The sequence below is a fragment of the Nerophis ophidion genome, linkage group LG05 (assembly GCF_033978795.1).
Source record: "Nerophis ophidion isolate RoL-2023_Sa linkage group LG05, RoL_Noph_v1.0, whole genome shotgun sequence".
NCBI lineage: Eukaryota > Metazoa > Chordata > Actinopteri > Syngnathiformes > Syngnathidae > Nerophis > Nerophis ophidion.
The window spans coordinates 16,496,680-16,511,221 of record NC_084615.1 but is presented as its reverse complement, the minus strand read 5'-3'; the positions used below and the strand labels follow the sequence as shown (position 1 = coordinate 16,511,221).

The 14,542-nt window shown below is 42.5% G+C and overlaps 1 protein-coding gene across 1 annotated transcript in view; it reads left to right on the top strand.

The window, feature by feature from the left end:
* atg2a (autophagy related 2A) overlaps positions 1–11,196 on the top strand; it is a 65,978-nt gene extending 54,782 nt beyond the window's left edge. The window contains exons 35-42 of the mRNA XM_061900206.1: positions 1,641–1,725; positions 1,799–1,952; positions 2,036–2,105; positions 2,173–2,255; positions 2,331–2,452; positions 2,526–2,680; positions 4,617–4,775; positions 9,039–11,196. Coding sequence (XP_061756190.1) covers positions 1,641–1,725; positions 1,799–1,952; positions 2,036–2,105; positions 2,173–2,255; positions 2,331–2,452; positions 2,526–2,680; positions 4,617–4,775; positions 9,039–9,275 — 1,065 coding nt within the window. The 3' untranslated portion in view covers positions 9,276–11,196. The remainder of the gene's footprint in view (positions 1–1,640; positions 1,726–1,798; positions 1,953–2,035; positions 2,106–2,172; positions 2,256–2,330; positions 2,453–2,525; positions 2,681–4,616; positions 4,776–9,038) is intronic.
* Positions 11,197–14,542: the final 3,346 nt, after the last annotated feature.

Genomic DNA, 14,542 nt, shown 5'->3' with positions numbered 1-14,542 from the left:
AATAGAATAGAATAGAACAAAAAGTACTTTATTGATTCCTGGGGGAGATTCAGCACCACAGTTCGCTCACAGTAAACGCGTAGGTATCTTTTACATGTGAATAATATAAATACTCTGTTATACAGCATTATTCACATGTGAATAATATAAATACAGTTTATCATACAGCACATGTGAATAATATAAATATTCTACTGTAAAGCATTATTCACATTTGAATAATATAAATACAGTCTATTTTACAGCATTATTCACAAGTGAATAATATAAATACAGTCTATTATACACCATTATTCACATGTGAATAATATAAATACAGTCTATTATACAGCATTATTCACATGTGAATAATATAAATATTCTATTGTACAGCATTATTCACATGTGAATGATATAAATACAGTCTATTATACAGCATTATTCACATGTGAATAATATAAATACAGTCTATTATACAGTATTATTCACATGTGAATAATATAAATACAGTCTATTATACAGCATTATTCACATGCGAATAAAAAAATACAGTCTATTGCACAGCATTATTCACATGTGAATAATATAAATACAGTCTATTATACAGCATTATTCACATGTGAATAACATAAATACAGTCTGTTGTACAGCATTTTTCACATTTGAATAATATCAATAGCCTATTATACAGCATTATTTACATGTGAATAATATAGATACAGTCTATTTTACATTCAAGTACAGTCAAAAAAGAACATTTTCTTTATATAATTTATATAGCTTTATATACAGTAGATGGTTGTCGGTGTAAAAAACCCAGTTAACCCAGTCTTTTTCAAATAGTACGATACCAGGGGGCTTGCGTGACCTTTTTTGCCATACTAGAACATGACGAAGCCTACGAGGCGCTTGGCTTCACTGTGACTACAGTGGGAGACGAGGAAAGTCCGGCGTGTTGTTTTCTTTCATGTTAATAAGAATACATTGTCATGCAGAGGTGTACTTACAACAATTTTGTAGACAAAGTATACTATTTCTAGTTGTGGGGAGGGTGCAAAACAGAAAATTGAGACACTGAATCCATCCATCCATCCATCCATCATCTTCCGCTTATCCGAGGTCGGGTCGCGGGGGCAACAGCCTAAGCAGGGAAACCCAGACTTCCCTCTCCCCAGCCACTTCGTCTTGCTCTTCCCGGGGGATCCCGAGGCGTTCCCAGGCCAGCCGGGAGACATAGTCTTCGCAACGTGTCCTGGGTTCCCGTGGCCTCCTACCGGTTGGACGTGCTCTAAACACTTCCCTAGGGAGGCGTTCGCGTGGCATCCTGACCAGATGCCCGTACCACCTCATCTGGCTCCTCTCGATGTGAAGGAGCAGCGGCTTTACTTTGAGTTCCTCCCGGATGGCAGAGCTTCTCACCCTATCTCTAAGGGAGAGCCCCGCCACACGGCGTAGGAAACTCATTTCGGCCGCTTGTACCCGTGATCTTATCCTTTCGGTCATGACCCAAAGCTCATGACCATAGGTGAGGATGGGAACGTAGATCGACCGGTAAATTGAGAGCTTTGCCTTCCGGTTCAGCTCCTTCTTCACCTTTGATCCTTTCCTTGCATTCCATGCACATCTCAACCAACTTTTCGTCTTGTCTATCTTCTGTCCAGGACGCGCTATTCTTCTTGAAGGACTTTTTCAGCAACCTGGCCTACTCTGTTCATCCATACCTGCCTCTGGACCCTGCAGCTGAAGGTCAAGTGCAGCCACTGAGGCCGTTTACAGTAAGCAGGGTCTTCATACTGCTGTGTGTCATTTGTCCGTCCAGTGAAAGCAGACCTCTCCCAGAAGGCTTCAGAAGACACCGAGTCAGCCGGCGGTCTCGGCCTCGACCTCATGGCGTCAGTAGAAACCACTCACAGTGAGCAGAGCTCCTCCTCAGCCGGCTCCGCCTCCTCTTCCGAGCAGCCAATCTACTTCCGGTATTAACGAAGCGGCAGTCTCTCGTGATACGTCATGCATGACTCCTCTCTTTGACAAATGGCTCATCCGTGTCTTTCCTTAGCGAGTTTCGGTTCACCTCCGAAGTGCCTATCTGGCTGGACTACCAAGGCAAACACGTGGTCATTGATCAGGTGAGCCAGCAGTGGTGTGGTTATGGTAATCATTGGCGTTCACAAACATTATCTGCTTTCACTCCAGGGAACTTTTGCAGGGATTCTGATTGGCCTGGCCCAGTTGAATTGTTCTGAGTTGAAGCTGAAGAGGCTGTGCTGTCGACACGGGTAGAAACACTCGCTTTGCTTAGTTTTGCAGCCCGGGTGGGAGGTGGTCTCTAAGTGCTTTCTCTGCTCGCTCAGCCTGCTCGGTGTTGACAAAGTGATCCAGTACGCCGTCACCGAGTGGCTGACTGACATCAGGAAGAACCAGCTGCCGGGCATCCTGGGAGGGGTTGGCCCCATGCACTCCGTGGTCCAGCTGTGTGAGTGCACATTGTTGGCCTTTATGGCTCACGTTTTAGGTCGACGTGGCTCATTCTTTGTCGTTCCCGCCAGTCCACGGGGTGAGGGATCTTTTTTGGTTGCCCATCGAGCAGTACAGGAAAGATGGGCGGATTATCAGAGGCCTCCAGCGGGGGGCGGCATCCTTTGGCACCTCAACAGCATCAGCGGCACTTGAGCTGAGTAACAGGCTGGTGCAGGCAATTCAGGTATTTCACTAAATACAGTACATACACCCTTTTTTTTTTCATTTGCGCATTTTATGTCTCCGCTACACAGTAATAAGCGCATAAGCATTATTCACTTGTGAATTATATAAATACAGTCTATTACACAGCATTATTCACATGTGAATAATATAAATACAGTCTATAATACAGCATTATTCACATGTGAATACTATAAATACAGTCTATTATACAGCATTATTTACATGTGAATAATATGCATACAGTATATTATACAGCATTATTCACATGTGAATAATATAAATATGGTCTATTATACAGCATTACCCACATGTGAATAATATAAATGCAGTCTATTATACAGCATTATTCACATGTAAATAATATAAATACAGTCTATTATACAGCATTACCCACATGAGAATAATATAAATACAGTCTATTATACAGCATTATTCACATGTGAATAATATGCATACAGTATATTATACAGCATTATTCACATGTGAATAATATAAATACAGTCTATTATACAGCATTACCCACATGAGAATAATATAAATACAGTCTATTATACAGCATTATTCACATGTGAATAATATGCATACAGTATATTATACAGCATTATTCACATGTGAATAATATAAATACAGTCTATTATACAGCATTATTCACATGTGAATAATATAAAAACAGTCTATTATACAGCATTACCCACATGAAAATAATATAAATACAGTCTATTATACATTATTCACGTGTGAATAAAATAAATACAGTCTATTATACAGCATTATTCACGTGTGAATAAAATAAATACAGTCTATTATACAGCATTATTCACATGTGAATAATATAAATACAGTCTATTATACAGCATTATTCACATGAATAATTCAAATACAATCTATACTTATACATATTATATATACTGTACATTTTATATGGAACACATGTCCTATTAAATTTAGAGGTACAGTAAGGAGGACTGATGGAGAGAAGATGCAGTCAGCGACTGCAAGACATAGTTGATCAACAGCCACACAGGTCACACTGAGGGTGGCCATATAAACAAGTCTAACACTGCTACTAATATGTGCCACACTGTGAACAAGAATGACAAACACATTTTGAGAGAATATCCGCACCGTAACACAACATTAACACAACACAACAAATACCCTGAATCTCATGCAGCCCTAACGCATCCGGGCTACAATATACACCCCCGCACCCCCAATGTTTGTATTGCAGTCACTTTCGAAAGTCTGCAGAAGCCTCATACAATATGTGACTGGGCCTGCACACTGTTTGTATGGTGGAAAAGTAAATGGTAGATGGGTTGTACTTGTATAGCGTTTTTCTACCCCTTTTTAAGGAGCCCAAAGCGCTTTGACAGTATGTCCACATTCGCTTATTCACACACTGATGAAAAGTGGACGAAACAGCAGGTTGTAGAGGACGCTAAAGACAGTGCCATCACGGCACGCCTTTAATATTGTTATTCGGGTGAAAACCGGGACAATGATTGCCCGGGGAGATTGTCGGGAGGGGCACTGATATTCTGGTGTTTCCCGGAAAGATCGCAAGAGTTGGCAGGTATGTTGCTAGGGCGTGAAAGCCATTCAAAGAAAGTGATTTCATTAAAAAGTGCATGTTAGATTTTTTTAAGATATATATTCTTGCGGCCCAGCCTCACCTAGTTTCTGCGTCCAGTGGCCCCCATGTAAATTGAGTTTGAGACTCCTGGTCTAAATGGACATTTTTAGGACTTTCTATATGTGTGTTCATTTTTATCCTTGGTTCAGTGTTTGCTGGGGGTCTCGGAATGTAACTCCAGCCTGCATGACACCATGAAATAGCTTGTTGGTTACTAGTCACTGAACACATGTTTCCATTCCAACTTCAAATAATGAAGTCGCCTCCTTTGAAGTTTGCCGCTGTGCTCCGTTTGCAGGCCACAGCCGAGACGGTGTACGACATCCTGTCTCCGACACCCCCGCTTCATCGCTTTGCCATCACCGAGGGCCGGGCCCCTTCCAGTCGGCCCCGAAGAGCCGCCCAGCCCGCTGACCTGCGAGAGGGTGTGGCCAAGGCATACGACACCGTCAGAGAGGTTAGTCCGCTAATGTGCCTTCTTTAGATCCTGCTGATATGTTGGATGGTTGAACCTCATTCATTATGCTTGAAAAGGTTTGGAAGACATGACAAGACAGATATCCCCAAAGCTTTATATTTTTAAGACAGAGTCCATGACTTACAGACAATTAACTGCTAATACAAATATGTTTTTTAAACAATCTTGATCAAACTTTCAACATGTGTGTGGGAAGGTGTTTACTTAATGTTGTGGTGATTGATCTAAACACCCTTCTGCTACAGTCACACAGTAATTGGGATAAACCAGACCTGGGCAAATTAAGGCCGCTTTTCAACCTGGCCCGCCTGACATTCCCAAATCATTATTTTAGATGTTTAAGATGTAGAGTGTAGCTGCCATTATGATGTGCACTCATCTTTTCTAATCACCCAGAGTCTTCAACTTTTCAATGCTTGGAATCTGCATCGTATACTAGTTACTATGGGCATCTAATTAGCTACTATGGTGATATAATTAGTTACTATGCTCATCTAAGTAGCTACTATGGTCATCTAATTAGCTACTATGGTCGTCTAATTAGTTACTATGGTCATCTAATTATTTACTATAGTCATCTAATTAGTTACTATGGTCATCTAATTATTTACTATAGTCATCTAATTTGTTACTATGGTCATCTAATTAGTTACTATGGTTATCTAATTAGCTACTATGATCATCTAATTAGCTACTATGGTCATCTAATTAGTTACTATGGTCATCTAATTATTTACTATAGTCATCTAATTAGTTACTATGGTTATCTAAATAGTTATTATGGTCATCTAATTAGCTACTATAGTCATCTAATTAGTTACTATGGTCATCTAATTAGTTACTAGGGTTATCTAAATAGTTATTATGGTAATCTAATTAGCTACTATGGTCATCTAATTAGTTACTATGGTCATCTAATTATTTACTATAGTCATCTAATTAATTACTATGGTTATCTAAATAGTTATTATGGTCATCTAATTAGTTACTATGGTCATCTAATTAGTTACTATGGTCATCTACTTAGCTACTATGGCTGAGTTGTTTTTTCCCTTGACCCAATTTTTTTTTTCATCACCCCCCCAAGCCCCCCATTATTTACCTGTATCTCACCTTTTTTGTAAGAAGCGCCGGAAGTTGGCAGACCCGTCAGCGATCCTGTTCTGTCTCCTCGTAATGTTTGATCCTGTTCTGTCTTCCTGTTATGTTTGATCCTGTTCTGTCTCCCTGTAATGTTTGATCCAGTTCTATCTCTCTGTGATGTTTGATCCTGTTCTGTCTCCCTGTAATGTTTGATCCAGATCTGTCTCCCTGTGATGTTTGATTCTGTTTTGTCTCCCTGTAATGTTTGATCCTGTTCTGTCTCCGTGTGATGTTGGATCCTGTTCCGTCTTCCTGTGATGTTTGATCCTGTTCTGTCTCCCTGTACTGTTTGATCCTGTTCTGTCTCCCTGTACTGTTTGATCCTGTTCTGTCTCCCAGTTATGTTTGATCCTGTTATGTTTGATCCTGTTTTGTCTCCCTGTAATATTTCTCTGATTTTGAATGGGATTGTGCTGAAAATTTTAATTTACCCTCTGGGATTAATAAAGTATTTCTGATTCTGATTCTGATACCATGGTCATCCAATTAGCTTCTATGGTCATCTAATTAGCTACTATGGTCATCTAATTCAGTGGTTCTGAAATGGTTTGGTTGTCAAATTTTAAGGCGGTATTATTAAATAGGTGTGTGATTGTTTGGCTGTCAAATGTAAAGGTGGTATTAATAAATAGGTGTAAAATTGGTTGTCAAATGTTAAGATGGTGTTATTAAACAAGTGTGTAATTGTTTGGTTGTCAAATATTAAGGTGGTATTATTAAATAAGTGTATAATTGTTTGGTTGTCAAAAGTTAAGGTGGTATTATTAAATAGGTGTGTAATTGTTTGGTAGTCAAATGTTAAGGTGGTATTATTAAATAGGTGTGTAATTGTTTGGTTGTCAAATGTTAAGGTGGTATTATTAAATAGGTGTGTAATTGTTTGGTTGTCAAATATTAAGGTGGTATTATTAAATAAGTGTATAATTGTTTGGTTGTCAAAAGTTAAGGTGGTATTATTAAATAGGTGTGTAATTGTTTAGTAGTCAAATGTTAAGGTGGTATTATTAAATAGGTGTGTAATTGTTTGGTTGTCAAATGTTAAGGTGGTATTATTAAATAGGTGTGTAATTGTTTGGTTGTCAAATGTTAAGGTGGTATTATTAAATAGGTCTGTAATTGTTGGGTTGTCAAATGTTAAGGTGGTATTATTAAATAGGTGTGTAATTGTTTGGTTGTCAAATGTTAAGGTGGTATTATTAAATAGGTGTCGGTGTCTAGCAGGACCGATAATCAGCATTTCCGTTTTCTTAGCGTTGAGTTGCAAAAAGATGTGGCGGCTATGTTTGGCTGCCGTTACGCATCCAGTGGAAATCCAGGGTTAGCTTACACAAAAACATTCCCTTTTTTTTGTGTATCTGTTTACTCTGTTTGCTGTGCTGCTGTTGCCGCCATTATTCTGCACACTGCATATGGTGTTGTTGCCTCAATTTCCCTGAGAGCAACACACAGCAACGTGTATTCTTCTTCTTCTATAACAGGGGTCGGCAACTCGCGGCTCCGGAGCCGCGTGCGGCTCTTTGACCACTCTGATATGGCTCAGCCGCATACTTGCCGACCGCCCGGAGAAGTCTGGTAGATTTCCAGATTTCAGTGTCTCTACCAGAAATCTCCCGAGTAAACATTTTTCGATTTTCACCCAGACATCAACTTTGAGGACGTGCCGTGATGACAATGCCTCTGAGACCCTTTTTACATGTCATCGCGCCAGGATTTTCACTATTCTACCTGCGTGCCGGCCGGCTGGTCACAATTTGGATGCAACCTCTATCTATACGCAACTGCAAGGCATACTTGCAACCTCTATCTATACGCAACTACAAGGCATACTTGCAACCTCTATCTATACGCAACTGCAAGGCATACTTGGTCAACAGCCATACAGGTCACACTGAGGGTTGTGATATAAACAACTTTAACACTCTTACTAATATGCGCCACACTGTGAACCCACACCAAACAAGAATGACAAACTTATTTCGGGAGAACATCGCACTATAACACGACATAAACACGACAGAACAAATACCCAGAATAGAATCCCATGTATCCCCAACTCTTCCGGGCTACATTATACACCCCGCGTCCCCCCCAACCCCGCCCACCTCAACCGACGCACGGAGAGGTGGAGGGGGGGTGGGGGTGGGGGTGGTAGTAGCTGGGTGTATAATGTAACCCCGAATAGTTAGGGATACATGGGATTCTGGGTATTTGTTCTGTCTGTTGTGTTATAGTGCAGTGAAGTGAAGTGAATTATATTTATATAGCACTTTTCTCAAGTGACTCAAAGCGCTTTACATAGTAAAAGACAATATCTAAGTTACATTTAAACCAGTGTGGGTGGCACTGGGAGCAGGTGGGTAAAGAGTCTTGCCCAAGGTCACAATGGCAGTGACTAGAATGGCGGAAGCGGGAATCGGACCTGCAACCCTCAAGTTGCTGGCACGGCCACTTTACCAACCAAGCTATGCCGCCCCATAGTGCGGATGTTCTCCTGAAATGTGTTTGTTTTGTTTGGTGTGGGTTCACAGTGTGGTGCATATTAGTAAGAGTGCTAAAGTTGTCTAAACGGCCACCCTCAGTGTGACCTGTATTGCTGTTGAATAAGGATGCCTTGCGGTCTCTGACGTGTGTCTGCAATGGCATCATCAAACAATTTCTTTGGGCTGGCAAGCTATTTGTACAAGCTGTAGAGGGCGCTAGCGGAAGTGCCATCATTGTACGCCCTTATTATTGTTCATTGGGTGAACACCAGCGCACATTCGAGAGAATAATTACTCTGAAATTCCGGAGTCTTCTGGGAAAATTGGGAGGGTTGGCAGGTGTGACGCTGTCAAGCGGCATTCATATAAAACTCGCGGGCCGCACTAACATTAAATTTTCCTATTAAGGTGCGGGCCGCGTGTCTGAGCCCCCTGGTTTATACATAGCACAAAGCAAAAAAAAACGTCTGTATGCAGTATTATTTCATTATAAATTTCAAAAGAGTTATGTGGCTCCCATTGTTTGCTTTACTTTGTGAAAGGGGTCGAAATGGCTCTTTGAGTGGTAAAGGTTGCCGACCCCTGTTCTATAACAAAGTCTGCTGTTTGTCGTGCGCAGGGAGTGATTGACACAGCTCAGACCCTCTGCGACGTGGCGTCCCGCGGCCACGAGCAGAAGGGTCTCCCCGGCGCCGTGGGCGGCGTCCTGCGGCAGATCCCGCCCACCGTGGTCCGGCCCCTGATCGTGGCCTCGGAAGCCACCTCCAATCTGCTGGGCGGCATGCGTAACCAGATCAAACCGGATGCACGGAAGGAGGACTTCCTCAAGTGGCGAACGGAGGACTGCCAGGAATGAGGACTTTTTCTGTGAGGATGTGAGCGTGTGCCAGAATGCGAGGTTCAAATGTCTTGTTTTTTTTTGTTTTTTTTTCCAATTTGAGCAAAAATGACTACAACCTACTGCATTTACTGATGGCCAGTGTTATGTACGTAGGTTCTTGATTCATGTATGCAGCAGCAGGAACTCTGTGAGTTTCCCACCTCAGTATTACGCAGATTTTTCTCACTGTTGGTTTAGCATGCAAACATATCGCCGTCATCATTGCCTGGCCTTTTTTTTGTTTTTTTGTTTCAAGCCATCCACAATTTAGTTTTCTCGTTCAGTGGCATTTCAGGCACACCATCACCCAGTTTCACGGTGCACAGGGAAGTGGACTTTTTAATCAAAAGTGAAGAAAACATGAGATTCCCCGTCACTCGTCACTTCCGTCTTGTTTTGTTTGGAGTTCATGCGTGCCATAAGGTGAGCACAGTGCTTTTTTACAAACCCGTTTCCATATGAGTTGGGAAATTGTGTTAGATGTAAATATAAACAGAATACAATGATTTGCAAATGCACTACAAAGACAAGATATTTGATGTTCAAACTCATAAACTTAATTTTTTTTTGCAAATAATAATTAACTTAGAATTTCATGGCTGCAACACGTGCCAAAGTAGTTGGGAAAGGGCATGTTCACCACTGTGTTACATCACCTTTTCTTTTAACAACACTCAAACGTTTGGGAACTGAGAAAACTAATTGTTGAAACTTTGAAAGTGGAATTCTTTCCCATTCTTGTTTTATGTAGAGCTTTAGTCGTTCAAAAGTCCGGGGTCTCCGCTGTCGTATTTTATGCTTCATAATGCGCCACACATTTTCCATGGGAGACAGGTCTGGACTGCAGGCGGGCCAGGAAAGTACCCGCACTCTTTTTTTTACAAAGCCACGCTGTTGTAACACTTGTCTTGCTTAAATAAGCAGGGGCGTCCATGATAACGTTGCTTGGATGACAACATAAACTTGTATGGACCTTTCAGCATTAATGGTGCCTTCACAGATGTGTAAGTTACCCATGCCTTGGGCACTAATACACCCCCATACCATCACAGATGCTGGCTTTTGAACTTTGAGTGTTGTTAAAAGAAAAGGTGATGTAACACAGTGGTGAACATGCCCTTTCCCATCTACTTTGGTATGTGTCGCAGCCATGAAATTCTAAGTTGATTATTATTTGCAAAAAAAAAACAAGTTTATGAGTTTGAACATCAAATATGTTGTCTTTGTAGTGCATTCAACTGAATATGGCTTGAAAATTATTTGCAAATCATTGTATTCTGTTTATATTTACATCTAACACAATTTCCCAACTCATATGGAAACAGGGTTTGTACTTTTGTTTTGACCGGAGTAGCTTTTTGTTGCCTTTCTTCTTCATTCTGCAGTCATCTTTAATTTTGCTTGACTGAATAGAGACACTTCAAGACTCTTAATCGTCCTCACGAAATCATGCCAGACTTAAATTGTCTCTCTCCTGCACATCTGTGATTTCTGCAAACGTTCCTCGTCTGTGGTTAAGACCTCTTGTTCATTGCCCCTTTCTTTAGTTGCCTTCCTGCATTTGTATTCACTTTTATTTACTTTTTTTTTTTTTTGACATTGTATGTTTGTGTTTGTTTTGAAGCTAAGAGTTGGTGGGATGTGAATGTGGTGACCATCGGAGGGCGAGGAGTCGGTGGTTATATAAAAAAAAAAGGTTTTACATTTTTATCTGTACTTTGTTTAATAAATGTGAGGTTATCTGTGTGTTGGAGAGCAGGTGTGCACGCCTGATGCATGTCTGTGAGGGTGAAAGGTCGATGCTTGGAATTAGTATTTACAATATCATGGAACGTATGAATGACCTGTATATTACAAAACAATGAATATATGAAAATTAAAAATAACTTAGTTAAAACTACCGTGTGCTTTGATTATATGTTTCTGTCATGCTACTTTTAGGTGTGGTTACAAATGAAATATATTAAAATGTAGACTCTTCACATCATCCGATCGCTCAAATTGATTTCCCCAATCAGATTGTGAAGGATAAACATCCATCCATCCATCCATTTTCCTACCCCTTGTCCAGTTCGGGGCGGCATGGGAGTGCTGGAGCCTATCTCAGCTCTCCCGTCCAAAGGCAAAACCTAGTAACTCACTTCTAGCTGATTTTGAGAAAACAAAGGAAAACCAATTTATCTTGATGCTGTCTTACAAAGATCTACAAAGTCATCAAACGTATAGATGTTTTCTTGAGCTTTCATTTTCTTGCTGATTGAGCCATGGATTGAATCTGCTCTCATGAACGTGTGCCCTTTCTCCAGATATTTTATCACAATCTCGGGTGAGCCCCATTCTGCATTTGCACATCGGGCAAGAGCCGTGTACAGCGTCCAGTTTTTATTTTGACCTCCACAGTTATCTGCCCAAAAGAGTATCAAGAACAATACATTTAATGAAGGTGCTTGCAACGTCCTGGGCCAATCTTCCAAATATCCCCTCGTGCCATAATATCACATAATCAGGTTGACCGTCGGCCCCCATTCGTGCAAATGTCTCATTAAAGACAATAAGGCGACTGACAAAGAAGCTTCGAGTGGTCCCTTGAGATACTAGGTTTTTCTGTTGTATCTATGCGGTTATGTGGTAGTTGCTAGGTCCTGCCATGCGCGTACGTAACAGCTTACTTACGGAACAAATTACAATATCGCATACACTAATGTAACGCATATCACCTAGGAACTCCAAAATTATTATCAGCTCAGTTTTGACCAAAATTGAGTTACTGGGTTTTGCCTTTGGACGGGAGAGCTGCATTGGGGCAGATGGCGGGGTACACCTTGGACAAGTCGCCACCTCATCGCAGGACCTAGGATAAACATATTTGGGTCAGTTAATACTTCAAATTAGATAGTACTTTATTTATTCCTTCAGGAAAATTACAATGTTCTGCACAATCCCATTCAAGATCAAACAAACATTACAGGGAGACAGAACAGGATCACTGACGGGTCTGCCGGCTTCCAGCGCCCCTTACAAAAAAGATGAGATACAGGTAAACAAGGAGGGGGGGGATGGGAGAAAAAAATAGAAGATTTAAAAAAATAAAAATCAAAAACATCAGTCTTAGCCTGGGCCCTGGAGTGGAGGTGCAGACTGAGGCCAGGAGAAAAAAACAACCCATAGCCATAGTACACATCCCTCTTACATGTGTGTAAGAGGAATACATCAAACATCAAAGGACATTAAAGACATTAAAGCAGCAGATACAACCAGCCACTTCTACATAAAGCTATGAATAAAAAGTAAAAGAAACATATACACTGTGGTGGCCTCTGCGGTGTTCCACCCCATAGTCCGCTAGGGTGGAGAAAGTATGGCCAGAGACAGGAGCAGACCCAACAAAGCAACCAAGACAGCCGACTCCACTCTCGGCCAGTGTCCAGTCCGCATGGATGAGCGATGATACGTCCAAGGAGACTGAGGTGTCCGATACCTGCTCACCCAGCCAAGACAATGTGAAGCTTGTCTTTCCCAGCGCTCAGTGCTAGCTCCGCAGTCCTGTCCCCTCATCAGCATCTCCTCCAGTCCCTCCAAATCGACTTTGGTGTGGCAGACACCCAGCAGCTGGTCTTCATGGCCAAAAGGCTCCCGGGAGGCAGAACCAGAAGTCCACAAAAAAAGCACCGCAGAGGTCACACAGTCCCAAAGGGTCCCGGACCAAAAGGCAAAAAAATATAATAACACATGAAAACAAGAGGGAAACACAAAAGGATGACACAAGAGCACAGAGCTCCTGCCAACAGCAGCCACTACAGCAGCGCCATTTTGGAAAAAAATATATCCATCCATTCTCTACTGCTTGTCCCATTCAGGGTAGCGATGGGGTGGGGGGGGTTATGGTGCTGGAGCTCATCTCAGCTGCATTCGGGCGGAAGACGGAGTACACCCTGGACAAATCGCCACCTCATTGACCCGAAATGTCTATCCTAGGCCCTGCGATGAGGCGGCGACTTGTCCAGGGTGTACTCCACCTTCCGCCCAAATGCAGCAGAGATAGGCTCCAGCACGCACCGCGACCCCAAAAAGGGACAAGCAGTAGAAAATGGATGGATGGATAATACTTCAGATATATCCATCCATCCATTTTCTATCGCTTGTCCCGTTCAGGGTAGCGGAAGGGTGCCGGAGCCTATCTCAACTGCATTCAGGTGGAAGGCGGCGTACACCTTGGACAAGTCATCGCCTCATCGCAGGGCCTAGGATAGACATTTTTGGGTCAATTAATACTTCAGATATATCCATCCATTTCTACTGCTTGTCCCTTTTGGGGTCGCGGGGGGTGCTGGAGCCTATCTCGGCTGCATTCAGGCGGAAGTCGGGGTACACCCCGGACAAGTCACCACCTCATCGCAGGTGCTAGAATAAACATTTTGTATACATATATATATATATATACATATATATATATCAATTTTTCTACCGCTTGTCCCGTTCGGGGTTATGGGGGTGTGCTGGAGCCTATCTCAGCTGCATTCGGGCGGAAGGCGGTCTACACCCTGGACAAGTCGCCACCTCACCGCAGAGCCTAGAATAAACAGTTTTGGGTCAGTTAATACTTCAGATATATCCTAACCCATTTTTTACGGCTTGTCCCACTTGGGGTAGCCGGGGGAGGGGGGGTGTGCTGGAGCCTATCTCAGCTGCAATCGGGTAGAAGGCGGTGTACACCCTGGACAAGTCGCCACCTCATCGCAGGGCCCAGGATAAACATTTTTGGGTTAATTAGTACTTCAGATATATCCATCCACTTTCTACTGCTTGTCCCATTTGGGGGTAGCGGGGCCTTGGATTAACATTTTTGGGTCATTTTCTACCGCTTGTCACATTTGGGGTCGGGGGTGGGGGGGGGGGGGGGGTGGTGGAGCCTATCTCAGCAGCATTCGGGCAGAAGGCGGCGTACACCCTGGACAAGTCGCCATTTCATCGCAGGGCCTAGGATAAACATTTTGGGTCAATGAGGAAGCGACTTCTCCAGGGTGTATCCCGCCTTCCGTCCGAATGCACCTGAGATAGGCTCCAGTACCACGTGCGACCCCAAAAAGGGACAAGCGGTAGAAAATGGATGGATGGATAATACTTCAGATAAATCCATCCATCTATTCATCCATCCTGTTCGGGGTTGAGAAGATGCTGCAGCCTATCTCAGCTGCATTCGGGCGGAAGGCGGCATACACATTGGACAAGTCGCTAACTCCTCG